The sequence below is a fragment of the Pocillopora damicornis genome, chromosome 12 (assembly GCF_964200805.1).
Source record: "Pocillopora damicornis chromosome 12, jaPocDami1.2, whole genome shotgun sequence".
Classification (NCBI taxonomy): domain Eukaryota; kingdom Metazoa; phylum Cnidaria; class Anthozoa; order Scleractinia; family Pocilloporidae; genus Pocillopora; species Pocillopora damicornis.
Window position 1 is genome coordinate 19,640,850 of NC_142681.1, and position 26,725 is coordinate 19,667,574.

Sequence of the window (26,725 nt, forward strand, 5' to 3'; positions counted from 1 at the left end):
CGAGTATCCAAAGTTGTGATCAACAACCAACTCTTCGGTAAGATTCGCTTTGCAAACAGTTTGTTATTTTGGCGCAATATCACGGAATTTAATCACAGTTTGGACTCCTGATAAGGTCAGTCGAAAGACCATCATTTATTTCTTTGGGTTGCCAAGGGGATATGACTCATAATTTTGTGAAGGCATACAGCAAACTTCAAAAAAAAAAAAAACAAACAAACAAACAAACCACCGATATAAATGGTGCACGGTGTTTACTATATACAAAACTATTTCTTATATTACAATGGGTAGTGTTAAGCAGTTGTACTCTGTTATAAGTGGTATAAAATTGACGGCATTGTTTATTTTTGCATTGACGTACATGTGTATTGTAACGAGATGAGCCGGAAACTTATGCCGCAAAGAATACTCCGTATGCTCTGCTTGGACTATAAGTGGAAATACTATTGCTGGCATGACTTTTACTTGATCGTTTTGACATACGTTAGCACCCTACAAATGAAGTTTCTTTTTCCGGAAACTCTTCTTTCGAAATTTATTCCTCCTTATCATTGGGGATGGTTTCCAAATTAGCGATCGGCTTCGAAGTCCGCGGTAAACTGAAAGAGGAATAAGGCCGAGCTGACCGCGCCGTCCGATTTCAGGACTGGGTCGACAACTATAGTTCACTACGAGGTACTTCTCGATATGAGGACAGTTTTCGCCGCCATTTTGCAGTTCCCTGTAAAACGCTTGTAAAGGGCAGAAAGGAATATTGTTACATCTACTCCTTAGTTTAGAGACAGTCTCTGATGCGCCGGGGCAGAGTTCCTGCCCTTTCGCAGATGGACAAACTTCAGCTCTGTCACGGCCCCAGAAAGCTGTATTTATTCTAAGAAGCCAGTCAGACGGGCAGGTAATCATTGATCGCTCCGAGTCGCACAAAATCGCTTCTTTATTCTGAGGCACACAAGTATAGTTCACCGAGAGATATTTCGAGACACCGAAACAATGCTTTGTTTTCTGCAGCTTGTCGGCTTTTCCTTCCAGTACACAACTTCCCATTCCTTCGCACATTTCCTTGACGATGTGTTCCGTCTCGGGGGCTGTGTGACAGTTTGTCACCGGATCGCCGTCATCCGAGGGGCAAATATTAGGGGATTCCCGACCCCAAAAGACCCCTGTTATAGCGATAGCTGATCCAGGTGACTCGCATGTAAGTGGGCTCTTTCGTTTGGAACAAACCGTTACTCGTTTCTCTGGAATATGAAGAAGGCGGATTATTATCAGTACTACTTGGCCTGGCTAATGTACGTATGTGCTTGACTCTCTCTAACATTTTATGACACCAGTCTGATTGTCTTTACTATAAACGTTATTAGCTCAATTGCATTCACAAAGTCACCCATCGTGTTCCGCTTCATGAAACTGGCATAATCTTCTTCTTTTAGCCTTTTTAGTGATGGACTCAAATAATCCTTACGTTTTCTTAAAATGAAAGGAGACTTCTCCTACTACTCATTCATAAAGTTACCCATTTCGGAATTTAGAACCTTCGTTCCTCAAGTTATGATAAGATTTGCTGTCAAATGCATCTTAACTCCATTGAGTAAAGATGAGAGCTATTAGCTTGAATCATCAACCACTGGCACTCGTGCACTATGTATATTTCAACTACTTGTGGTTCCGTGCTCGAATGAAGTTAATGGGCCACGCCTTTTTAAGTGTCCACTCCCTTATTAATCATAGTGTGGGGGCAGACTTACAACTCTGTGCGGTATGTTTGATGTCAAATTGGATAACCAATTAAAAAAAGATCATTCAATTCATTCTTCTTGTCTCACCTGCCGCCAAGGAAGTCAAAGTTCTCTTGTGACCTTGATGCGTGCTGCAGACATACCCTAACGACAGTAAATTAAAAAAAGGGCTAATTTAATTTGAATAGCCTTCAATTTGATACTGTTTGTCCATTAGGTTTAGCCGGCGTTCAGTCTTGATTTTAGTCCATTTCTCTTTCGACATGGAAGTCAGTTTGGTTGAGTGCAATGTAGTTCCCTGCGATACAACTGCGGCTTTATCGTTAAGAGATTTAGATACTTCTCCGCTATCATTTCAATTAAAAGATGTAAACGTTTTAGACTATCGATGATTTCCTATTTCCACGAACAGCTGTACATGTGTAAGGATCTAACCCCCTTTGGAGTAGAAAGGCCTGTTTCGTAAAAATGAATACGTCACGTCTTCATTATAGTTGGTTCAGCGAGAACATTTTCTCCGTCACGATGAAATTGAAGAAAAAAATTTTGTTGTCAAATAACTTGCTTTAGTTTGAAGTTTACAGAGCAAGAGAGTACATACTGGAATTAACACAAAGCTGTTCACGACACAAACTACTTACCCGTCATAATCACGATAGCTATGAGGTGAAAAACAAGCTTTCCCTCCATTACTGCGGTCACTTCCTCTTCCCTAGACTGGTCAAAATGTTAAGACAAGATGTTTTGGATCATTCGTACGTTTGAGGGATATATTGTCACAAAGTTTAAACAACCGGGTCAGTATACAAACATAATTCTCGCCTCTCGCTTTTTAAAGTGCAGTGACAAAAATATATTTTAGACAAACCTTTCCTTTGGAGAAGATCAAGTAAGATCGGCATAACTTTCAACGCCAACAATACAGTATTTCGATTAAACTATTATTCCATCCACAAACAGCGGCGGCTTGATTAGAAAACAATATTTTGTGGATAAAATTTGGAGGAAATTACGTTCGTTCGGAGGTATGAGCAGGCACCAGTAATAATTTATGACTGGAGATAAAAGCTGTCGGCCATTTATTGTATTTTCAGTGTTCTCGTTAGCAGGTACATGTTAAGCGCAGAGGCTGAAAGATAGTGGGGGTGCTGTAGAAAACCCGTTTTCTACTAGACACCACTCAGTTCAAGTTGAAATGCGTGTGCAGTTCAAAGTGCGGTTTAATATAATGGTTTTTAAACATGAAAGTGTGACGGGCAATTAAACGCACGCTAAGGACACTCTCTGCTATCTAAAGGACCACTCAAAAGGTAACGAAAATAACGCATGGCAGAAAGTGTAAAGTCGCCAATGGTAACCAGTGCTAAGCAACCAACAGAATGAATACACATGGGACAAAGTATGAGGCAGAGAGAGAGAGAGAGAGAGAGAGAGAGAGAGAGAGAAGAGGAGCAGAAGATCTCTCTTTCCATCAAACTTTCCACCCGCTTTTCCCTTACGGCCAATATTGATAATATAAGAGACCAACGCTCTCTGAGAGGTAAGGGAGAGGATGGGGATGTCTATTCGTTATTACCAGATTTAGACCATGTTCGTTTTAAGACCTTACACTCATCTAAACTGCAAGGCTCTTTTCTTTTGTGCATCAGTCAAGGGGAATAAAATATGTCTAGGCTGCCAAGCTACGTTTCTGGGTCGACAATTTGTCCCTAGATCAGATTTGTTTCCTGTTGATACGATCAAGTTCATAAAAAGAATTTCGTCTGGATGGTTAGTTTTTGTTTATTGAGTTTAAATTACCTCTCTACAAGTAATACTGAACTAAACTAGAAATTCAACAATCTCTGTCCTACTCATCCGAGGCCTAAAAACAAACTCTAACCCAACTACGGCTATAATCTTGGTCATATAACTCCAAAAAAAAATCACAGATTCAAAATACCATCCACTGGATTTTTTCGCGACCAGAAGAAAACTAATGCTTTCGTCCGTCAAATATCAGTCTAAATCCTACGTCCAATAACTGACCGCACAAAATTATTAAAAAAATTATACAGTGTTATGTAAAACCGCCCCTAAAATCTGAGCTCAAATAGAGTTACAAATTTCCGGCGAACAATCGCCTACCATTTTTCTCAAATAATTAAGACCATAAAAGTCTTATCAAATGCAAAAAAATTGCGATGGAATTTAGGTAGAGCATTAGAATAGCAAAACTGTGGTGCTAAACTAAAATATAAAATTTTTGTCACAAGATTACAAAGCGTCATACAATAAAGTTTAGAATCCGATGAAAAAACTGTTGTAGCCAGATTACAAAGTCTCATATAATAACGTTACTGCTAGAATCAGATTTATAGCTAAGTAATCGCTATACACTATAGCGATTACTTTGATCCAAGAATGATTTCAATTTTTCATAGCACTTCATTTGTTATTATAGTTCCCTGATTCAAGGTGATTTGTCCGAAAATAGAACGGTACTGGAGCAACAAACTCGTCATCATCTGGCTAACAGCCTCCCACTGAATCATCACGACGATGAGCAGGTAAATAAAATTATTATCAAACGTACTGAGAAGTATTGGGAATAACACGTCTTTTCACTGCTCTTGGTGACGGTGAATCTGAAATATAAGCATGATTTGAAATAAGATTGGCTGTGTAGAGAACATTGTCGTACATAGACTCTACTCTGCGCATGCTCTGCTGTTTTGGTTGAATTATACGTCCTTGGTAGTCCAGTTCTTTAATGCTTCATTCTGCATTGTGCACAGCGGTTGAACCCGAGAGGATGAAGAGAGAGAGAGAGATTTCAAACTCAGCGAGAGGGAGGACTAACTAAAAACTAAAAAGAAAATGGCACTGAAGAAGTAGTATTTTGTAAAGTTTCTAGAGACGATCATGTGCATTCTACATTACTGGTTCATTCTGGAGCAATCCTCTGCCCCAGTTATCAATTCGTTATTTGTGAGTCCTGATTGCCTTACCTTGTTTCTACATCGTTTGATCTGTATTTCAATCTTTCTTTTCCTTTGTTTTGGAAGTTGTCTTCAAATCTAATCGGAAGGAAATAAAGTGGGCTTGATTACTGATTAATTATGGCGATAACTCGTACAGAGGATAGGAATTAAATAAATTAGCGACTTGCATATGGAAAAGTTCTGCGAGAAATGTACGTGTTGTAATGCACAAAATTTTTCTGCAGTAACGTAACAAATCACTTAGGGATGATCTTTCACTAAAACTCGAAGATAATTTTGGCACGATTTTGCACGTTTGACGCCCGATTCTTACCCTTATCAGCCAAGGCGCCTATCTCCTTGCTTGTGAGAGCTCTCTCCCAGAGAGCAATATTATCCATTTCCAGCGGTACTCTAAACTTTGGAGAGTGAGAATTGTTTGGTCGTCCAACTTGCAATGTGGAGAAAGAATCCTTCGGTCTTGAAACACTCATAGCTTCTCCGCTAGACACTTCCTTTCCGTTTACATACAGCTTAAGTAAACCCTTCTTCTCCCAGGAAAAGGCAATGTTGAACCATCCATCTGGAAGGTCACGTGTTTCCAACTTCCACTGGCTATTTTTTGTGCTGAGTATGAGGATGTAGCGGTTTAGAATATGAAGGAGAGCGAAGCCTCGGGCCTGGGTGGTCTGACCTCCGCTGGACAAGAAATACGAGCTGGATTTCTTGTGGAAGTATTTCTTGTCAAGTTTAAGCAAAGTCATCATTGTCATTCCGTGATCTCTACACTGGTCTGGATCGCTGAAGCATTTTCCTGGCGAGATAGAGTGATAACACTTAACGTTTAAAAACAATCTAAATGTCAATTTTCTGTACTATCTGTCATATTTTTCTTAAAGTTTAGCTAAAAGTATTTTGCGTTTAATCCAAAATTTTCCTTTGGTTGATATATTTCTCTCTCCTTATCACCTGTAAAGTCTCCGAGAGAGATCCATCCTCTTGCTTTACCAGTGCTAGCCACCAGACCCCGTCCGGTCTCTGGGACAACTCGTGATCCTCCCATGAGCCGCGCTGGACGCTTTTGAACAGTATCATGGGATATGTACGCGCCCGATGCATCTTCAAACGACCAGAAAAAATCAGCTGACCGAAACTCTTTGGGAACTGCTGAGGGGAGAAAGAATAAACGAATTCTAAATACCTGTGGCTTAGCTACCTCCCCTTGGTCTGGTAAATCATTGGTATAGTAGTTAGGGAATTATCTGATTAGGGCCCTCGTTGATACCAGCCTATTGCTGAAATGGTCACCCTGCCTAAATAAACATGACTTAACTTGACTCTATTTTCTCATTTACTGTTGTCTCTCTAAATTCCGGTCCGTTATCGCGTCCCAACAACTTTCAGTTTGATCTCATCTCGGATACAACTTACAGAGAGGCCATAATGTATGATGTGAGTTATGGGCTATCATGCGTACGGTTTAATTTACTGACAAATGTTCTGGATACGAGGGACTGAGATTTCGTTTCGAAATGAAGCCATTCTGTGATTTTTAAATTTGTGATAATATTATTGTCTTTGATCGCGTGGTCTGTTCATCCAGGTGAGGGTAGTCTTGAGTAGGACTGTTGTCGATTGTGTTGACTGACGTTTCGACAACCTGAGCGGAACTCATCTTTGGAGTCGCTTTACATTATCTTACCAGTATTGGCTTCTTTATCTTTCTTGCTATTCAAACTTGTCATCGAGGGCTTTTTCTTGAGAATGTCTCCTCTCTTCTTCCCAACTGCAATTTGTACATAACAAAGTGAAGCTCAGTCGTGCACTATGATAGGTAATATTAGTATGTTATAAGCAGTGGCACCTCGCTAAAGAGAGGCACCTCAGAAAAACCTCTATTTCTCTGTTACGCAAGATTTTTCTTTCAGTCGGTGACGCAGGAATACCAGGAAAAAGCTGACCAAATAAATAAACAATCCATTAAAAAATAAGATACGCACCTCGTACTCGACGCGTACTCTTCATCCGTTGTATGAGCTTTCTCAGTTTCTGCTGTTGTTGCGCAAACAACAATCGCTTTTTCCTTTGGAACTGCCTGAAGCTCTTGTTCGCTCGCTGTTGCCTGAGCACGAGCATGCGTTGTCTGCGTCTGTTCTCCTGTAGCTGTTTCTGATATCGGAACCAACGGACTCGAGCATTACTCGCTCGTTTCATCAGCTGTCGCCTCTGGGTTCGCATCATCATCAAATATCTGTATTGCCGATATCTCCTGTAGTACACCATCCTCTTCGCCACATTGACCAACTGTTTCCTTAGAACTGAAAGCTGCTGTCTTGCTCTTCGTTGACGAGCTTTGACCCTAAACGCCTGGATACGTAGTCTCGACGCTCTTTGTCGTCTCCTCAGGTATCTTGATCTGAGTATTCTTTGTCTCAGAGCTAGTTTCCGCTTGATTTGAAGCATCCTTTGCCTTATCACCAGTCTCATGCGCGCTGCTTGCGCTCTTTGACGTGCGCGCAGCATGGCTAACTGACGATATCGCCTCAGACGTTTCAGCCTGGCTATTCGAAGGGCACGAGCCCTCCTCTGCTGAGCAAGTAACTTCAATCTCCGCATGCGCTGCTTCATTCTGAATCGCAACAACCTCATGGCCCGTCGTCTAGCTCGCTGGATTCTAGCTCGGTGTTTTGCTGCCTTCAATCGCGCTAATCGTAGTTTGAGTCTTAACTTGCGTCTCTGTATTTTCCTCTTAATTTTTCGCACTCTTTTAACCAAGACAATTTTTGCTTTTCTTGCCAACCTGAGGCGTTTTATGTTCCCCAGTCGTTTCAAACGACGGACCCGTACAACAACTCGGATCACCTTCCTCTTCAAAACCTTTAGCAGTCTGATTCGTTTTATTATTCTCAATTTCAGTTTTCTAGTTTTTGCCACCCGCCGCTGCTTTCTCTTAGTTCGTCTCACTCTTCTCCTTACAGCTCTTATTTGTTTCATCCGCTTTCGTTGTCTTGCTTTCCGAGAGCGACCCTTAACTCCTGCAAAAAAAACATGGGCAAGCTTATTTATGGCATTTGATCAAAGCTCAATGTACTAGTGACTAGTGATCAGTCGCTTACATTATCAAAGGATCATGTGCCTTATGTTTGGCCGCGCGTAAAACAGGGTCGAGCACATGAGGTCGAGGCATGTTGGTAAGTTTCTGGGTGAGACGAAATTAAAAGAGTAAACATTTTTTCTTGTCGTTTTTTTTCCTGTTTTCGTTTCCTTTATCCTGATAACTTTCTACGTGAGGAGTTTTTAGTTGTCGCTTGATGATTAATCTGTGAGCTCTCGACCTTAAGCGCTGAACCAGGTTTCCTCGCCCGAAACGAAAGCCACTTAAGAGAGCTGAAGTGTGCAAGACTTGAAACATATCAATGGCTGTAGTTTTGCCAAAGCCTGTCGGGCCTAACAGGTGTGTTGGTTAAAAATTATCAACAAACCGTTATTTAAGTCAAAGAGAACCATAGCAAATGTACAACTTGCCTTTTCTCAATGGCCGTCTGTAATGACCTACAAAAGAATAATTATCATGATGAAGTTACAGAACAGGTAACAAAACCATAGCAGTCAAACCTCTATCAAGCGGTCAACCTTGAGGAATGGCGACCGTTTAATACAGACTGACCACTTAATACAGTTTGACCGTGATGTTAATGCGTAGTATATGTCCAAAGAAGAAAGGCAATCTGCAATGCGTGGGGACATTTGAACTTAAAGTACTGACACTGATTCCGGGAGATAAACATGGTTTAAATTCTACTTGAGAGATTATCCTTAGTTTATTTGAGTAGTTCGGCGTTGAGCTATCGTTCCCAATATGCGTTAGACAATACAAATTGGCCGTTGGGAGTCAGTGAAGGATGACCACGACCGCTCAATATGGGTGAAAATTACAATACTCACAGTACTTGAGGGTTAATGCAAGGGTGAAGTTTTTATTTTTCAGAAGAAACTTGACGAAAGTATTTCACTACGATCAAGGGCCGCGGCTGTATCACATACCTTTCCCTATCATGTAAGCATCAATGAAACGTGATCCTCCTGCGCCAGCTCTGAAGCGACCCTTGATTATGGGTTTGGTTGCATACGTTCTAGATGATCGAGTTCCGTAGCAGATTCCATTCCGGCGTAACGCGAATGCTTTGAAACCTCGGCGTTTTGCTAAGAGAGCGCAGCTGAACACCTTCTTTCTCCCTGTCACTCTACCTATTTTCGTGCCCAAACCTCTTCCTTTTAGCGATCTGAATCGTCCCAACCAACGGTAATGCCAGGCAAAGCCTCCTTTACGAGGCCTGGGGCGAGGCTTGAAACGACCTAAATAAAGCAAACGAAAATTGAGTGACAACCAATCACAAGGTAGAGTCTCGTAAATAGGGCTTACTGACATGTTTGATTTGATGCTCATCGATGAATGGGGTTAAAAGGCAGTTTATTACGGCTGATTCGACGTTATGCTGAATAAATCAATAAGATCTCTTTACATTTCTGTCCGGTATTTCTGTCAATAAAAGTAGCTTAAGGTCCTATCCGATGTCCGAGTAATTACTGAGCAGGCACCGACGATAAAGACGTCACAACTTTTTTGCGGTGCCATCAATTTTTGAATGGCTCACCATCAAAGGATTATCTAGGAGCTTCAACCGCACTGTATCCACCCTAATCAGCATTCAATTCTCAAAAGCTAAGCTTTTTTACGCTGTATCTTACCTTTCCTGATCACATAAGCATCTATAGCACGCGGTCCACCAGTGCTCGCCATGAAGCGCCCAAACACCCTAGGTTTAGTGGAGTAAGTTGACGAGTATCTTGACACGTAACAATCTCCTCGGTTGCGCAAAGCAAATGCACGGTATCCCATCCTTTTGGCACGTCGTGCACATTCAAACACTTTCGTTTTCCCTCTCATCCTTCCAATAAATCGACCCAAACGCGTTGAAGTGGGTGATTTGTAGCGGCCGACGTATCGATAATGCCACACTGTTGTCTTTGGCCTAGGTCTCAGACGCCCTGCAGGTCACATAAACATAATTTATTCTTCAGTGAGTTCTATCATAAAGCTTACACTTACAGTTTCACGCCAGAAAATGTTTACGACTCAAACAGCAAGTCGATAGAATGTTTGCGCGGGTCACGAGCTTTTGCGAGGCTATGCAGAAAGAACAGCAACACTTGACTGAGCTAGTGGAGATGTTGGGCTCAATTCTTTCGTTGTAAATCTTCCTTTGACTTTCTATTGAAAATCACATTTTTATCCTGAAACAATTGCCTAAATTTAGGTAAAAACTGTTGTCTTTCGAGCGAAAAATTACATTTTGTGATAGCTGAGTAGCAAATTCGTCGACATTTGGCTTAAGCAGTCCCAGGGATATTAGTTTGTTTAAGTTTCCACAACAACACTTGTTATGAATAGAGGGTATCAACGCTTTTCACTTTTTTAAAAATGTTGCCATGTTAATCAAGGTATGCTATTGCTTTGGAAGTTCGTGACATGCGCAAACGTTTGTCAGTTCTGCCGTTGAAACCGGAGATCCAGAGTTTTCATAGCTCACCTCTTCCAATCTTGTAAACAACCATTCCTCCAACACCAAACGTTTTTCCAAATCTTGTCAGTGGTGAACGTAAGTTTGCTCCATAGCAGTAGCGTCTGCTTCGTACTCCGAAATAGCGATATCTTGCCTTTCGCGCCATGATAGCGCACTGCTTGGCGGGGTTTAATCTGGGTCTGACCGTGCCTAAGTATCTGCGGCCTGGAGATGAACGGCCCCGTGGTACTTTGTATGTACCGAGGCGACGATAGTTCCATAAGCGTCTCGACGGCCTGGGTCGAGGCCGGGGCCTAGATGTACCTGAAGTTATAAATGATGGCATTTATTTCTTTGTGCATTTATGTATAACACGTAGACAGGCACGGCTTCAAGCCTTAACAGCACAGATTGTCACTTATGTAAGGTAGAAATCATCAGAACCATCTCCAGGTTTTTGCTAAACCACGTTGTCTCACAATAGAAATCTTTGGCCACCTCACTTAGCGCAGCAATTACTGGAATAAAAATATCTACAATATGTTGTCACGATCATGACAGACAATAAAGAAATCCATTTTTTATCATAGAACCCGGGAAATAGTTTGCGTTGTACTACTTGGAGAAAGCTGAGTTACACGACAACTGGAACGTTAGGCCAATAATTTTTTTGTTCTGGAGGAATGCACGATGATTCGTGGTGTTTGCAACAATAAAGGCTAGTTGGTCATCTGTTTAACCTGACAAACTATTGATCTTAAGAAGTAGCACCCACCTCTCCTTATCACGTAAACTTTGAGGCCCCCTACTCGAGTCTTTCCGAGCCTTGTAAACTTGACCGACGTCATTTTAGATAAGTAGCAGCTTACTCCGGCACGGACAGCAAATGCTCTCGCCCTTCGTGCTCGAGCCAAGCGGTAGCAGTTCCGTAGAGCGGACGAACGTCGTCTGAATGTGAGGACAGCTCTTCCCAATCTACGAGGAGTGCGGTACCTTCCGATGTATTTAGGTACAAATCTTCTTCCTAGAATCAATGACATTCAACCTTTGCTGTTCAGATTCAAGATGATACAGAACAACGCAAGCAGTTCAGAGGTGTCAGTATTTGTTGGCAAAAGAGAAAAGTATTTGTCCCACGAATTTAACAATGCTGACTACTGTATTTATTCAACGATAGTCCTAATGACGTACTATCTGGTGTAGACACACGAGGTTTTCCTCACGACTGATCCCAGCAGTAAGTAGGGCGCGTGTTTCATTTGAACTTACTGAGTGGGTTAGCACACCAGTGGGTTTTATGCAACACAGTCATAGAGTATTCGTACATGAACTAAAAAATACTGGGTTCTAATTCTCGCGGGGACCCAGACTTTAATTGTATCTCTCTTGAAATGATAACATCTCTCCTTAATCAACGATGGAACTCAAAATTTATCATCATTCCTAATTTTTTACTCAAAGAAATAGCAATAAGATAGTGACCTGATCCATAGAATGGATGGGAAATGGAATATTATCTTTGTATCCGAGAGTGAGAGCTGTCTACGCATAAAAATCATTGAACTCTCATGGAGACGAATAAATCTCGATCATGTACCATACCTGGTAACTTCGGCCTCGGGCGTGGCCTGGGGCGAGGGCGTATAGGTTTACCTGCTGAGATGATCAAAAGATAAACAAAAACTTGGAATTCAGGAAATGCGAAAGGAGCAAAGGCATAATTAATAATTGAAAGTTCGTCTGCTACTCACCAGTCGTGCTTACATAGACCTTGAGTGCACCAGGTCTTATCAATTGCCAGCGCCCATACCTTGTAAACTTCGTACTTTTCTGGCGAGCTACGTAACATTGTCGACCGTACCGTAGGGCAAATGCTCGGTAATTTCCGGTTCTTGCTATCTTTTCACATCTCCTTCGTATGTTAACTTTGCTTCTAAATGTTATGATTGGTCGTCCGAGTATACGACTGGGCGGTGGGCGGTAACTTCCGACGTACATATATCTTTTACGCCCTGACGAAAAAAGGGAGCAAGTTGCTAACGACTCGGTGGTACTGCGTCAGTGGGGGGAGGGGGGGGGGGTTATTACAAGACAACATAGTTCTATAAACTGGGTTGATAATAATGTAAATTGGCCACCGTAAAGAGATTCTAAAGCTGACGTTCGGAGCGTTAGCCCTTTGTTAGAAGTGTTTTTTTTGTTGCATTTTGTTGCATTTTGTTTTTTGCTTTCTGTTTCTTATCTAATTTGCAAAAAAAATTCTCAAAATTTCCTTAAAATCAAAATTTTATTGTGTGGGATTTTCTCAGCACCAAATTTAATACACAAAACTTACTTGGACGAGGCCTAATTTGAGGTCTCGGACGAGGCCTGGGACGAGGTCTGATTCGAGGTCGTCCTCCTGTAAGAAACACAATATCAAATGACTACAATGATACTTTGAAACAGTCTTATTTCAGTTAAAAGGACACAATACATCTAAACTTCTTTATGGTCTCACTCTCCATCAGTTCCCCATTCAGCTGCTTAGATTCTCCGTCCATCCGATGCTTGCTTGCTTCTTCTTGAACAATTAACCCTTTACACCCTAACATCAGTATGCATATTCTCCATACCGCTCTCTATACATAACCTAGGTTCTAACGAGGAGAATTTGTTAAACCACTAAGAGCTTTGTTAGTAGATGGTCATTTCCTTTATTCTCATGAACTAAAACATTTGATTCAGTGGTGATATTGTGAGGAGAAATTAGAACCTTGTCACTCTTAGGGATTTAAGGGTTAATGAAGGAAAAATATACCTTATTATGTATTTGGAATTAACATAGACCTACTTGCTTACCTGGTCTCGGTCGTGGCCTGGGACGAGGTAAAGGTCTCGGTCTCGGCCTGGGTCTAATTTTTAGTATGCTGGTAGCTCCTAAAAAAAAACGAAGACGTCAATTTTAATTTTTTTGATTGACAGCATAACTGACATCATTTAAGACTGGAAGAAGGATGAAATTAGGGGTAAAAGTTACATCCGCGGTTTGAAATTAAGACAACATTCTTTCTTGATGGACAACAACGTGTAGCGGGGCATAATTTATTTCAAGTGAATTCACCATGATGAAAAATGGCAACCTTTTTTTACGATACTTTTTAAATTTACTTTACTTTTTTACTTTCTCAAGCACAACATTCTTTACTGCTACAACTTTCCACATAACTCTCCAAATCATCCAATCTTGTATTTACCTCTGGCTATGTAAACTTTCAGGGCACCAGGCATTTTCGTTCGAGGAAGACCAAACCTCAGAAATTTGCGAGGATGGTTTTTTGCGATAAAGCACTGACGACCAAACCGCAAAGCAAATGCCCACGCGCGGCGCATGCGCGCTAGACGTTGACAATTCCTTCTCGCATTCTTCAAGCTTTTTAGAATTACTGTGGGTTTACCAAGTTTTCTGCCGGGTGGAGCACGATATATTCCATAGTATCTATATTTTCCGCCTTAAAAGAAGGAAAAATAGGCATTGTTAAGACTTCCTTTCTTAGCGCATTCAGGTATTAACAAAGGACAAGAGAATAATTATAAACTGTTTTTATAATCTCTTGCAAAGGAAATGGTTTGTTCAAGACAAAGTAACCTTTTTTCCCATAAAAAACAATGCCATACCTGGGGTCGGCCTTAGTTTTTTCCTCGGTCTTATTCGTCCAGCTAGAAGGAGGAATAGGATACTGTCAGTTATTACTAAACGTATTTAAAATCTGGGAACTCTAGGTAGGGTAGATATCTTGCAATTATTGACCAAAGGGGAAGATAATTTTGTTGAAAGTTTGATTGGAAATCACCAGTTTAATTTTAGACCACAATTGCTCGTCATAATGTTCGATTGACACTTTACTGTCGATATGATCTAACCTGGTCTCCTTGGCCTCGGCAAAGGCAATTTAACTGGTTGGGGCTTGCGTCTCACTGGTGACCCAGGAGGAGGCCGAGGCCGGGGCCTTGGCCGAAGTGGTCTGGGCATGATTCCACCTGATGGACCTATTACCGTCATGTATTAAAACAGATGTTCCGTATGTGTTAAAAAAGACAGAAATTCGCATTATGATATGAAAGTTCAAAATAATCATTTATGAGAGACAGATCTTATCACCAACCTCTGGGTTTAATGAAGACCTTAATGTAGGTTCTAGGCTTCTTCGACTTTGTTCGACCAGCGATCATAAATTTACGAGGGCCTCGACGAGAGAGAAAACAAAGGCGACCGCCAAACACTGCAAAGGATCGGAAACGATCCCGCCGGGCAATGCGTTCGCATATCCTGCGTCCGTATATGGGATTCTTAATTCGAATTGGTCGGCCAAGATATTTGCGAGGTGGAACTTTGTAAGCGCCAACATATTTGTACGGACGTATTCCACCTATTGATAACCAAAGGAGAATTGTAATGCAGCTTAGTTAAAATTGATCGATCAGTAGCTACATGATGGGCCTTTTAGCAGATGTAGAGGAAAGAAGGGGGAACGTGGAAGAGGAATTCAGCCTTCTTTTCAGCTTTGATTAATTCTTTCGAGCCTTGTGGCTCTTTACTACTAAAGCGTATCTCAGTTTCTGTAGAATGACTGGAGTTAGGTGTCTACCTGCTTCACCTGGATTGGCGGTTAGTCTTCGCGGGTAACCTGATAGAATTTCATGAAGTTTCCCTTAACGGTTCACGAGTACCCATTTGCGTTCCTGGGTGGGGAGATGCGTTACGAGATTGAAGTGTCTCGCCAAAGAGCAGGACAGAATTAACACACAAGACTCGAACCCAGTCCCTCACAACCCGGCGTCAAAGCAACTCTTTCTTCTCAGAATTTTATAAATCGATTTATCCCTAACAAGGAAAATATCACTGATAATTATAGTGAGCCAACGTACCCGGTCGAGGTCTTCCTGGCACAGGACGAGGAACAGATTTGGGAGCTAAGAGAATTATACATACAGAAAAACACTAGTCAGAATTTGAACGAGTTGTCTTTCTACCGGTAGAGTAGAATTCTCTGGGCTATGGTAGTTATTTCTTGCAAATTACAATTCTTTCTTAAACTCCACTTGATCGCCTTTAAAAATTCCTTAAGTTCACCAACGTTTAAAGTAAAAAACTTAGCTTTTATAGACTTTCATCAAATTTTACGACAAAAATGCATTAAAAACATCAGTCCTAAATCTTTAAAAATCACTATTCGAACGAAAATGTTTGCCAAATACAGTTAAAATTAGCAGTATTTCAACACAGCTTAAAATTTTGTTCCAAGTACGGATGGCTCGTACCTTTGCAAGCTTTTTCCTTGATCGATCTTACGATGTTGTTCGCGGTTTTAAAGTGTGACGCAAACACGTGTCTCCTGGTGGTAGCCATCTGTCGCAGTTGCGTAACACTAAAACTTTGACCCAGGCCTACCGCGATTAACGTCACGCCAGCACGCCGTAACATTCGCGCGGGAGCCATGACCGAGTCGAGTGACTTGCCACTCGAGATCACTATGGCAACCTTCGGCCTCGTGGTACGTGCGAAGAGTGTGGCCGCGGCATATTTCAACGCTTTTCCCGCCATCGGTGCACCCCCCATGTACGGCACACGACCCAACACGTTTACTAACGTTGCCTGATTCGTGAAGCGGTTGAAGTCGAACAATTTTCTGGGATTAGTACTGAATTCCACCATACCAAAACGAGTGATTGAGGCAGACACAGAGAATGATGACACGATTTGTTTCAAAAAGTTGCGAATGTAAAGGAAATTCTTCCTGTCAACTTTTGCAGAGGCGTCCACGATAAAGGCAATGTCTACAGGACGAGCACACACTGAAAGAATGAAATATATATATCGCAAGCGGCCTTTAAACATACGCAATAGTTGGTTGAGCTATTAACTATTTCAAATTATATAATAAGCTAGGTTAAGCACGCATTCTGATTGGTTCTCACTTATGATCTATTGGAGGACAGACGTATAGATGACGTCATCATTAAAACTTTTTTTAGTTCTTTATTATATAAAACAAATAGATTCCAAGTTACCGTGCATCTGTTCAGTAATAGATCACAGAGGACGTCAAAATGTGGCACACTCGGCTGCGCTTCGTGTGCCACTTTTTTGTTCTTACCACATTTTGACGTCATCTGTGATCTATTACTGAACAGACGCACGGAAACTTGGAATCTATTTGTTAATTGAATTAATAGGAATTTCATCAAAACGATCCCCTTTAGTTTATGTTCAGTTCGTTTCAGAAACGAAGCCATTTTGTTAATCGTAAGAGTCAGTTCATATTTGAAGCAATAAATACACATTTAAAAGCTGGTTTAATGACGTACGAATGTCAAAACGTGAAACGATAACATCAGCTGTACTGACCTTTTCCATGAGGCCTTGGCTTTGGAAATTTTGGCATTATAACTGCAGATAATGATAAAAAATAAAATATTTCATTAAACATCATCGATTGTATTGTAATTAAAAAACATGTTGGTGGACTCGTAGACCTGCTTTAAACATTTAAATGTTTTGTTTACACTTAAAGATCGGTACGTTTAATTTTAAATACTTTCGCATCAGCTTAATTAAAAAAAAAAAATAATAAGGAAAAACTCAACCTAATTTAAGTTTATTTGTGATCTTGAAATTGACACTCACTTCCTGGCGGAGGTTTCACGAAGGGTCTGGCACCTAAAATAACAACGAAAGAAATGCGTGAATGAATACTGTGGTCCTAAAATTTTAAACCCGAGTCGTTGTCATATCTTCCTATCATCTCGTACTTCTCAATTTGTTAAATTCGGTAATTTTTATCGTTGAACAACGTGGGTGTTGCCACGAGTACTTTTGCTACATCATGTTACCTGCACAAGCCTTCCGCTGAACTGCTTTCGCAATGGACATTAGAGTTCTATAGCTTGAAGTGAACACAGCACCGGTTCGTTTTCCCGCCATTTGCCGCAGCTGTCCAATACTGGGTGCTCTTCCGGTGCCAATACTAATAACCTCGACACCAGCACGACGCAGGGAGGCTGCTGGGAGAGCAACATTATCGTATGACCTGTCGTGCGTTATTACAAAGAGAACTTTTCTGCCTCGAGAACGACCACTGAACAGATTGCTCTTGACATACATGAGGGCGGCACCAGTTCGAGGTCCGCCTCTGAAGAAAGGAGCGCTGCTAATGGCACTCAGCAAACTCCGTCTTCTTCCTCTAAAACTGAAAGGGATCATTGCGTTGTGAGATAAAAATGACTGCAATGTGTTATAGAAAGACGTCATTTCTTTTGTTTTACTCAGCGACCACGCTGGAGATAGCCACCTTAAGATTTTTCTTAAGTTGGTGACCAGTCTTTAATTATAGCGGGGGAAGGGGGGATGGATGTTTGTGGGGAGATCACTTGGTTTTCTGGGGAACAGAGGGGGAATTAGTCGTCATCAACAGAGTATAAATGGGAAGCTATAAAAAATAATTAAACGCCAAGAAACTGCCAATAAAAGCAGGGGTTTGAGAATATTTTGTTGTAGGGCCTTATGGGGATCAGGTAAATTCTATCGTGACAAAACCAAAAACCTCCGACCCCCCCACCCCCTAAGTCCCTCAGGTGACAATATTGACCGGTCTTTTAGATCATTGTCTGGTTTGAAATGGATCGAAATTACAACAATTACCTGTAAAATCCGAAGACTTTTTAGATCATTGTCTGGTTTGAAATGGATCGAAATTACAACAATTACCTGTAAAATCCGAAGACTTTTGTGGCACGCTTGGAATACGACACGAGACCAAACCTGGCACGTGGGAATGACACCACAAGTCTCTTGATAAAACGAAGAGTGCGCTGGAAGTTACTGGAACTTATTCTTCCGCTCTCCAACAAGAATGCTATGTCCAGTCTCTTTTGGCATGCTTGGGAATAATGAAAAAAATAAACTCAGGTTTAAGAACTCGTCAAAAAGCTTATGTACACACAAAAAAAATATCACAGTTTAATATATACTAGAAATATGTGGATGGCGTTGAAGGTGCGCTCTGATTTGCAACTCAGACTCCGAACATTCTTTGCTATTCACCTTCGAGCAAAACGCGCGGAATTTGCGCCCGAAAATATTGTAATCGTTGCAAGGATAAATGAGTTAAAATCATGTTTTGTGCTACATCATCTCATTATTATAGTATATACTTAAACAGCTCTTCACCTCAGTGTCCGTGGCTAACAGTGGATATCTATGATTACCTCGCCGCTTCGCAACCCAGTAAATTTTTATCATGGCCACCTCTACTTCGGTGAACAGTTGTTAGATACCGTTCGACAATTATTTTCCCGCTCTGATTGTGGTAAATTCAGGAATATGACATTTTTCAAAGTTAAAACTCACCTGGTCTGATCGGTTTTGGTGCAGATGAAATAGGAAGAGGGCCTTTGAAAGAAAACAGAGAAAAGAAATTGGTTTTAGAACATAAAAAATACATATCAAGACTGTTTAAAGTATACGTCACAAATCAATGGATTTACACAGTGCTATTAATGAATGTGGCTCCTGTTTATTCGTTTCCAATTAAACGTTGTGTCCAGAAACCTTTCGTTTTACTATGAAAAAATACACAAATTCAAGATACTTGTTATAAGTTTCTATTTCGAAATGTTAACGAAGGAACCTAATTTGATGTGTCCTGTGTCACAAGCACTCTTAAGCATTTAAGAACCTTGAAAACGCAATGGCTTGAAAAGGATCTGAACTGTACCACGCCAAAATAAAGTGGTTAAAAAAAACAGCATTCTGAATCACCACGAAACGCGCAAGAAATCTCATAACCAATCCTACCGCGTGTTCTGAAGCACATCTTCTTTCTTAAAGCAATCTGCCTTCCTGTCAAAGCAGTATTGTAGATTTGCAGACAGGCCAAACGTCCTTTGAAACTCCTGCGACCCTTTATCTTAGCACCAAGCCTAACAGGATAATTAGTTGCCAAGCGTATCTTTCCGATCAGTTTTCGTCTAACCAGCCGGTTATTTACGTAAAGTCTCGCCACTCCTGTTCTTCTGTTGTATACCGCTGTCACGTAATTCCAACTTCTGCGGTATATTCTATAGATGAGAGGCGAGGTTAGACGGCGGCCTCGGCGTCGGACAAACCTGACAAACAGTTGCGTCGGGCTGACCATCCAAATCTGCATTCCCTGTCCCTTGGGGTTATAATTGACGAGCGGTCCTGGCCCCTGGGGATACACCCAAAGGGATACTGTGATGGAATTCACTGTGTCTAGTGCGCCGTTGTTTGGAAGGTGTATGTAACTGTTCGGGCGGCCGAAAAACTGATACGAACTTCTTTTCTTTCCGTCGGGGCCCGGAGCCGGACGAACGCTACCGAGGATGGCCCGAGGGTTTTTGCGAGCGCTCATGTCCTGTCCTTTAGTAGCGGCACTCAATGGGTAGACGGCGACAGGATTATAGGATGCTGCAAGTAGATGGACAAATATTTGACAATACGCTTTAGAGTTAAAACTTCTCTTTTGGCATAGAAATATGTTAAAACTGTTACTCACGTCTGGGAGCAGTGGGCCGTGTTGGTCTGAGGGTTGGTCGTGGCCGTACTGGAGCTGGAGCTGGCGAATAACAAAAATGTTATTTGGCTATTATCAAGATATTGCGCAGGATTACTTTGAAACCTAATATTAACATACAATACAACATATCCGACAAAGCAAGGTCTCCCATAAGGATTGCACAAACCCCTTGCCATTTTATAATATAGTAAAACAGCTGAAGACATATGCGGCAATATGGTGCCTGCAAATACGATTTAGACAATTGGTTGTGAGATAACCGTGTCTTATTTAATCGGATTTTTCCATTGACAGCATTAAGGGTGCAAAAATCCAATGCAGTATGTCAAGTGGTAAGAGGGTACAGATAACATTATTTGCGAGGTTATTTCGTTGAACAAACTATTTAGCCTACATTCGCGCGCTCATTTCAGAAAGTAAATATGCCAAATGAAGTGTTTTAAACGGATATCTTTCCCGAAAGATCATTTTCAGCCACATCAAAGTCGCGCTGCACATTTTGAATGATGTTTCTTCAAATAGAAGTGAAGCAAACAAAAACAAAATTGTCAGCTGGATAAATAATCAAAGATAACTATCTTAGAAGGCTTTATAACTCACCCGCCTTGAAACATTTCTTAGCGGCACGTCGCACTTGCGCTGCAGTTAGCGCCACTGAATAGATTTGCAGACAAGTAACACGTCCCTTAAAGTAGCGTCTGTCCCCAGACCTAGCTCCCATGCGTACTGGATAGTTAGTGGCAAGTCGTATTCTACCGATAAATCTTTTAGCAATCTTTTTTCCATTTTTCCATAGTACTGCTGTGCCCGTATTTCTGTTGTAACTTGCTCCGACAAATTGCCATTTTCTTAGCTGTATGGATCTGCTCCTCACAGGCGCGGTGTATTTTCTTCCCTTTCGACGCATAAAGCTGGCATACAACGTTCTTGGAGTTTTTAGCCAGAAATGGACTCCACGGGCGCTTGGATGGTAGTTAAATAAGGGCCCTGCGGTACCTTCAGGATAAATCCATGCCAAGACCGTCATAGAGTATGACGTATCGAGTGCACCTCCGCGCCTGTTAGGAAACTGAACGTAACTGGTCCGTTTTCCGAGAAGTTGAATGGACCCGCCTGGTCGGCCGAGAGGACCTGGAGCCGCACGAACATGATTGAGCCTTCCTGTAGGGCTCCTGTTTCTGAGGTCCCTTCCTCTGGCACCTTTGTTCAGTGGGAAGAACGCCACTGGTCTGGGAAGATCTGAAAATCGACGTAATTAGATTATCAATATTTACTCAATTTCTTTCTTAAATTTTTTCATAAAATTTATGAGCGGAGAAAAATGTAAACCTATGTTAGATTATCTAGGTGTATTCAGGTAAGCAGTAAAAGTATTTGATACTTACAAACTGGCCGTCCAGTTGATGGACGTGGTCGAAGAGGACCTTTACCTATACATTTGGGAATCAACAGATAAGATCAGCTCACGCTAAATATCTGTTAGTATTTTCATTTTAACACTGATTGATTAACATTGATAATTAACAATGATACGCCTATCAACAAACTCAGCTAGGAATTGCTTTCACTCCCATGCAGCCGCGTTTCTCACGAGCAATAATCCATTTATTAGGAAATGAACTATCATTTGCTGATTTTTATGACGCTAAAATTTCTGGATAGATGATTGCTTTACAATGTAACTTACCTCGACATGTTTTACGCTAGAACTCATTGTTAGAAATTGTCACTTACGTTGTTTGAAGCAAGTCCTCTGTCTTCCTCTTATCTCCCTTTGGGTCAGCGCGTAGTTAAACACTTGGAAGCAAGAGATTCTTCCGGAATATCGGCGCTTATCTCCGATCTTTTCTCCCATTCTAATTGGATAATTGGTGGCTAGCCGAATCCTTCCGATGTACTTTCGTGCCACTTGATAGTTGTTGATCCACAATCTCGCCGTCCCTGTTTTCCTGTCGTAGCTACAACCGACAAATTGCCAACGATTCAATCGGATCCGTTTGCTTCGTAAAGCAACAGTGTAGCGCCGCCTTCGTCTACCGCGTTTTCCACGCCGCGTAAAGCGCGCCATCAAAGTCCTTGGCGTTTCGAGCCAGAAATGTACACCCCATCCGTTTGGATGATAGTTTGCAATGGGTCCAGGTTTTCCTTGGGGGTAAATCCACGCTAGTAAAGTGATAGAGTCCTTTGTATCCAAAGGACCTCTATTGGGGAACTCAATAAAACTGTTGCGTCTTCCTGTGAAGCGATACGCTGTCCCGGGTTGACCGTCAGGACCAGGTACAGGATAAACGCCCCGCAACCTCGCGGGTCGATTGGGTTTATGGCTTATGTCCCGCCCTTGATCTTGAGCAGTCAGTGGGTAAACTGCAACCACTTTGTGACAAGCTATAGGTGGGATAAAAAATCATGTTGATCGCTTTTTTTTACATTTGTAAAAATGATAGAAGTCTTTGAGTTCTCAGTTATTGTTTACCAGCTCAAGTTGCCAGAGATACAATTTGTTTACTTACGTTTCGGCTTCGGTTTATAAGGAGGTTTCACGGTTGGTTGAATAGACGGCTGAACACCTGTCAAAAAATTGTTTGTTTGAGAGACAGAAAACATCAGAGAATGATAGACAAAAAGTAACATAAAAAACGAATACTTGCGCCCAACGTGGGGCTTGAACCCACGACCCTGAGATTAAGAGTCTCATGCTCTACCGACTGAGCTAGCCGGGCAATAGGTACTCTGATCGTGTAACTGGAGCTTAATCATTTGGTATAATGTTCAGCGGGAATTTTGAAAACAGCTTTTCAGAGTAACATCAACAACTTTTATATAAGAGGCTCAGTGCTCCAAGTAGAATAATAATTATGTAATCCTAACTTTGGACTGATGAAATGTTAAATGAAAGTCTAAAATAGTCGAGTCGCGGTGACAAAATCCCAAGCATAATCGATGAATGGAGTTTTAAGTATACTATTTCACCGACGTGGTAACCTACCAGGTGCTCTGAGACATTTCGTCTCCATCTTCTTAACCTGGTGACTTGTAAGAGCTTTGTCGAAAAACTGTAAACACGACACTCGACCACGGAAGGTGTGCTTGTCGCCTGGCCTCGCTCCCAGATACACATCGTGATTGGTTGATAGATCAAAATAACCAATCTTTTTACGCACGACTGGCTTACTGTTCACAAACAGTGTAGCTATACCAGTAGTCTTGTCGTAGGACATTCCAAAGTGATTCCATTTCCAAGGTAATACGCCATCAACGCTTGCCAAATATGGTTTGGTATCACGTGACTGTCTGGTCACAAACTCTGCAAACACCATGTTTCTCCTCATCATCCACAGTCTTACGGCTGATCCTTTGTCGGCGAACTGAACAATGGGGCCCATACGGTTTTTGGGTAGTGCCCATATAAGGACCGTTATAGCTTTCATGGTGTCCATTCTTCCCTTGTTAGGGATCTTGACAAAGCTGTTGGGTTTACCAGTGAACTGGTACGCGCCGCCGGGTCGTTTGTCAGGTCCGCGTGCAAGCCGCACCCCACTCAGTATTGCAGGAGGATTCCGACCCAGCTTTTCCATTCCTCGGTACCGCTTGTTGAGTGGGTAAACGACAACTGGTTTGGGGGTAACTATGATAAAATGTTGAAATATAGCGTTTATTTATATGTGGTCATTACAAAAGTACGGTTCTAGAGAAATACATGACAAAACACAAATCTCAGTCTGTTTTTTATCTTCTCCAATGTTAAAAGTTTCGTTGTATCATTTGGAAATACTTATGCCTTGAATTGCTTGTACGTAAGTCTAGTCTAGTCTTGCCTAGATCATTATATTAGTATCTGGATATCATTTCTGCTAAAAAGAAATGCAACGCCCAACGTGGGGCTCGAACCCACGACCCTGAGATTAAGAGTCTCATGCTCTACCGACTGAGCTAGCCGGGCTCAGCCAGATGTATCGTAGCGTTAATGACATAGCTAGGATGCTTCCTCCATAGAGGCTTCGCGATAGAGATTTTGATACGAGTTCTGAGCTGCTTCAGTTGTTCCTTCATTTTTGTAAAATCAGGATTTTCAATCCTTTGTACTTACATGCTAGCGCCTGAGTTGGTGGCGGTGGGGGTGGAGTGGTACGGGGAACAGACGGGCGTCCTAAATAAACAGTTGTCAATGGTCAGCGTTGCTAAACGTAAAAACATAGAACCTCATGTGTGAAGCATTTATCTCTCTATTTATTTTATCAGCAAGAACTATATGAAATTCGCGCGATTATCGAATTCAATTGCAGTTTGGGCCGCGCCCTTTTGAATAGAAAGAAAGTGATGGTTTCTCTGATCTTTAAAAGTTTCTCCAGGAATGTCATGATATATCTGCTTATGTTAACAATAATTTAATTGACTAAAGCAAGATTTTATCCGATTTCTTTGCTAGAAGAATTATGGGAAAACTGCTCTCACATGGTTATATCCGCTTAAGTTTAATACAAGTCGACTTATTCACCAAAAGGTGAAGTTTCATATGTTTCCTCTCTTATTGAAATATTTCTCAGCACCAAATCTGAAATACCTAGAACACATAAACCAATTCCATTTTTGAGATACTTACGTCTCATACATCTTTTCATGGCTCTCCGTATCTGCTTTTTCTGTAAAGCAACTCGATAGAGCTGCACACAAGCTACGGCGCCTTTAAAGTAACGCTTATCGCCGTTCTTCACTCCGATCCTTATCGGTCCAATTGTCGACAAACGAATGCTGTTGATTTTACGCGAAGCGACCTTTTTACCATTCACCCAAAGTGTAGCATAAGTTCCATCGTAAGTTGTACCGACGAAATTCCAAACGCCTCGCGTCAGCGCTGCCTTAGTAACGGGCGGAGTGGGGGCACCTCCTATCTTCACATATCGAACAAAGAGCGTTTTGGGGTCTGTCTGCCACAGGTGTGTCTCCCAGGCGGGTCCCTTGCCGTAGTTGATAATTGGTCCTGCTGTCCCTGTAGGTTTGACCCAAACAAACATGGAGATGGAATTGGTCGTGCGCAGTTTTCCATTATTGGGAATTTCAATGTAGCTGTTTGGGAGGCCACGCAGTTTAACGGCAGATTTTGGGCGGCCATCGGGACCACTGGTCAAAGCGACGTTGCTGAACAAAGCTTTAGGTGCTTTATTGGGGCTTCTGTCTCGGCCTCTACTGATTGGATCAAACGGATAGAGCCCCATGAGCATCGGCTGAGCTGTAGAATAAGGACAAAAACATACCATGAAGCGCTTTTGTACAAAATAAGAGGATGAAGCCGTACTGAAAGCAAATGACAAAATAATAAACGAAAGAAACCACATGTTTGAACAACAGACATTAGGAACTGTTCATTTGGTTCGTTTATGTCATCGTTGCCAGGCCTCAAGCTAATAAATGATCTCGTACTTATCTCAGATCTCACCGTGTAAGTGAATCAACTCATCAATGAGTCATCATCAACTCTTTAACCTTAGCCTTCTTTACTAGGCGCAAAATGTTTGTGGTCGACTCTTTGCAGTCCTTTGGTATCACCCCTAAGACTTACAAACATGTATTGCAACAACTCACCTGGCTTCGGCTTGGGCCTTTTAGGATTTGGTTCTTGGAAGAGAAAATACCGAGAAAACACAAGTTCAGTATCAGATAATTTAGGTTGTAAAATGTAAGAAAACTAATACACTGATCTTTCTGTCTGTCTTTTTATCTTTCTTTAAGCACATTTGTCTGTAAGTTTGTAGGTACGTTTTTCAGTTAGTCTGTTTTCCTTTCCCTTCCTGTTCATCTGTCTGTCTCTGTTTGACTTAAATTATTCTTATATAAAAAGAGTAAGCAAGCAGCTCTTACTTCGTCTGAAACATTTCCTTTTCTGTGCTCGAATCTGTGGTCCAATCAAAGCTTTCTTGAAGATTTGCAAACACGAAATGCTTCCTCTCAATACGCGGCGATCCCCTGGTTTTCGCCCCATAATAGCTGGGTAGTTAGTGGCGAGTTTGTAAATTCCAACACGGCGCTAAATGGCGAACAAATGATATTGTTAATGACTGATACTCTGCTTTGTTCATTAACCTATTGCGTCTGTTACTCTCCATCAGAAAGGGTACTGGAAAGAAGGTTAAAAGTCAGCCGAAGGTAACAACACAAACAAACTAAAACGTAAGACTGCGACTATCAGCGAAAAAAAGCAAAGAAATTAGGTTTAGTTGGAAATTGAACTCTGTGTGCGAGACTTTTTTCTGGATACTGTTGTCATCACCACTGTGAACATATCGCTTTCCTTAATTGCTGACAATGGGTCCAAATGTGTTAGGTTGGTAAAAACAGTCTGTAATACCTGAGCATCAATGAAGCCATTTCTCCAAATGGTTCCAACTCCCTTCTTTTTATTGTAAGTAACAGCCACATAATACCATCGTCCCATTTTGATTTTCCTACTTCTTAGTGCTGGAACAGTTTTGCCGTTACGCGTGGAGAATCGGACGAAAAACTTTCGATTACCAGGTCGTCCTACAACCCAGACATGTACTCCACCCCAGGATTGGGGCTTATAATGGAAGATTGGTCCAGCGCTTTTGGGCTTCACCCATACAGTGATCGTTATTTCGTCCGTTGTGTCCAGTTTTCCGTAGTTTGGAAACACCACATAGCTATCTCGACTACCTCTCAACTTAATGGCACCTGAAGGGAGACCATCGGGTCCGTTGTCTGGCCGCACATTACGGAGTTTTGCTCGTGGGTTCTTATTTGGAGAGATATCCCGTCCACTGAGTACACCACTGAGTGGGAATGTAGCCACAGGCGTCGGGGTACCTGAAATCATCATAGGTACATTAACGCATCTAAGTATCGCTAAACAACGAAGAGTGATATAT

General features: G+C 41.6%; 2 protein-coding genes and 2 non-coding genes across 4 annotated transcripts in view; all 4 read right to left on the reverse strand.

Moving 5' to 3' along the window:
• Positions 1-98: 98 nt before the first annotated feature.
• Positions 99-2,786, reverse strand: LOC113681031 (protein eva-1 homolog C). Its single transcript, XM_027198089.2, has 4 exons — positions 2,608-2,786; positions 2,381-2,456; positions 1,827-1,883; positions 99-1,241 (listed from the first exon to the last, which is right to left on the reverse strand). Exons 2-4 carry the CDS (start codon positions 2,427-2,429, stop codon positions 496-498), a joined length of 852 nt encoding a protein of 283 aa, XP_027053890.2. The 5' UTR covers positions 2,430-2,456; positions 2,608-2,786; the 3' UTR covers positions 99-495.
• A 719-nt stretch (positions 2,787-3,505) lies between these two features.
• LOC113680999 (uncharacterized) overlaps positions 3,506-26,725 on the reverse strand; it is a 43,338-nt gene continuing 20,118 nt past the window's right edge. Inside the window, exons 27-64 of the mRNA XM_089188639.1 lie at positions 26,188-26,663; positions 25,701-25,866; positions 25,425-25,457; positions 24,445-25,071; positions 23,932-23,991; positions 22,831-23,469; positions 22,355-22,411; positions 21,579-22,229; positions 21,230-21,274; positions 20,445-21,083; positions 19,824-19,883; positions 19,103-19,735; positions 18,656-18,697; positions 18,014-18,185; positions 17,140-17,495; positions 16,934-16,966; positions 16,655-16,696; positions 15,568-16,101; positions 15,175-15,219; positions 14,412-14,675; positions 14,170-14,295; positions 13,924-13,965; positions 13,503-13,757; positions 13,108-13,185; positions 12,602-12,667; positions 12,018-12,278; positions 11,869-11,922; positions 11,042-11,290; positions 10,294-10,590; positions 9,452-9,751; positions 8,747-9,058; positions 8,228-8,254; positions 6,703-7,737; positions 6,405-6,488; positions 5,672-5,866; positions 5,037-5,516; positions 4,730-4,798; positions 3,506-4,366 (exon numbers count right to left, since the gene is read on the reverse strand). Coding sequence (XP_089044765.1) covers positions 4,758-4,798; positions 5,037-5,516; positions 5,672-5,866; positions 6,405-6,488; positions 6,703-7,737; positions 8,228-8,254; positions 8,747-9,058; positions 9,452-9,751; positions 10,294-10,590; positions 11,042-11,290; positions 11,869-11,922; positions 12,018-12,278; positions 12,602-12,667; positions 13,108-13,185; positions 13,503-13,757; positions 13,924-13,965; positions 14,170-14,295; positions 14,412-14,675; positions 15,175-15,219; positions 15,568-16,101; positions 16,655-16,696; positions 16,934-16,966; positions 17,140-17,495; positions 18,014-18,185; positions 18,656-18,697; positions 19,103-19,735; positions 19,824-19,883; positions 20,445-21,083; positions 21,230-21,274; positions 21,579-22,229; positions 22,355-22,411; positions 22,831-23,469; positions 23,932-23,991; positions 24,445-25,071; positions 25,425-25,457; positions 25,701-25,866; positions 26,188-26,663 — 9,476 coding nt within the window. The 3' untranslated portion in view covers positions 3,506-4,366; positions 4,730-4,757. The remainder of the gene's footprint in view (positions 4,367-4,729; positions 4,799-5,036; positions 5,517-5,671; positions 5,867-6,404; positions 6,489-6,702; positions 7,738-8,227; positions 8,255-8,746; positions 9,059-9,451; positions 9,752-10,293; positions 10,591-11,041; positions 11,291-11,868; positions 11,923-12,017; positions 12,279-12,601; positions 12,668-13,107; positions 13,186-13,502; positions 13,758-13,923; positions 13,966-14,169; positions 14,296-14,411; positions 14,676-15,174; positions 15,220-15,567; positions 16,102-16,654; positions 16,697-16,933; positions 16,967-17,139; positions 17,496-18,013; positions 18,186-18,655; positions 18,698-19,102; positions 19,736-19,823; positions 19,884-20,444; positions 21,084-21,229; positions 21,275-21,578; positions 22,230-22,354; positions 22,412-22,830; positions 23,470-23,931; positions 23,992-24,444; positions 25,072-25,424; positions 25,458-25,700; positions 25,867-26,187; positions 26,664-26,725) is intronic.
• Positions 22,492-22,564, reverse strand: Trnak-cuu (transfer RNA lysine (anticodon CUU)). Its single transcript has one exon. It is a non-coding gene; the product is annotated as a tRNA-Lys (tRNA).
• Positions 23,712-23,784, reverse strand: Trnak-cuu (transfer RNA lysine (anticodon CUU)). Its single transcript has one exon. It is a non-coding gene; the product is annotated as a tRNA-Lys (tRNA).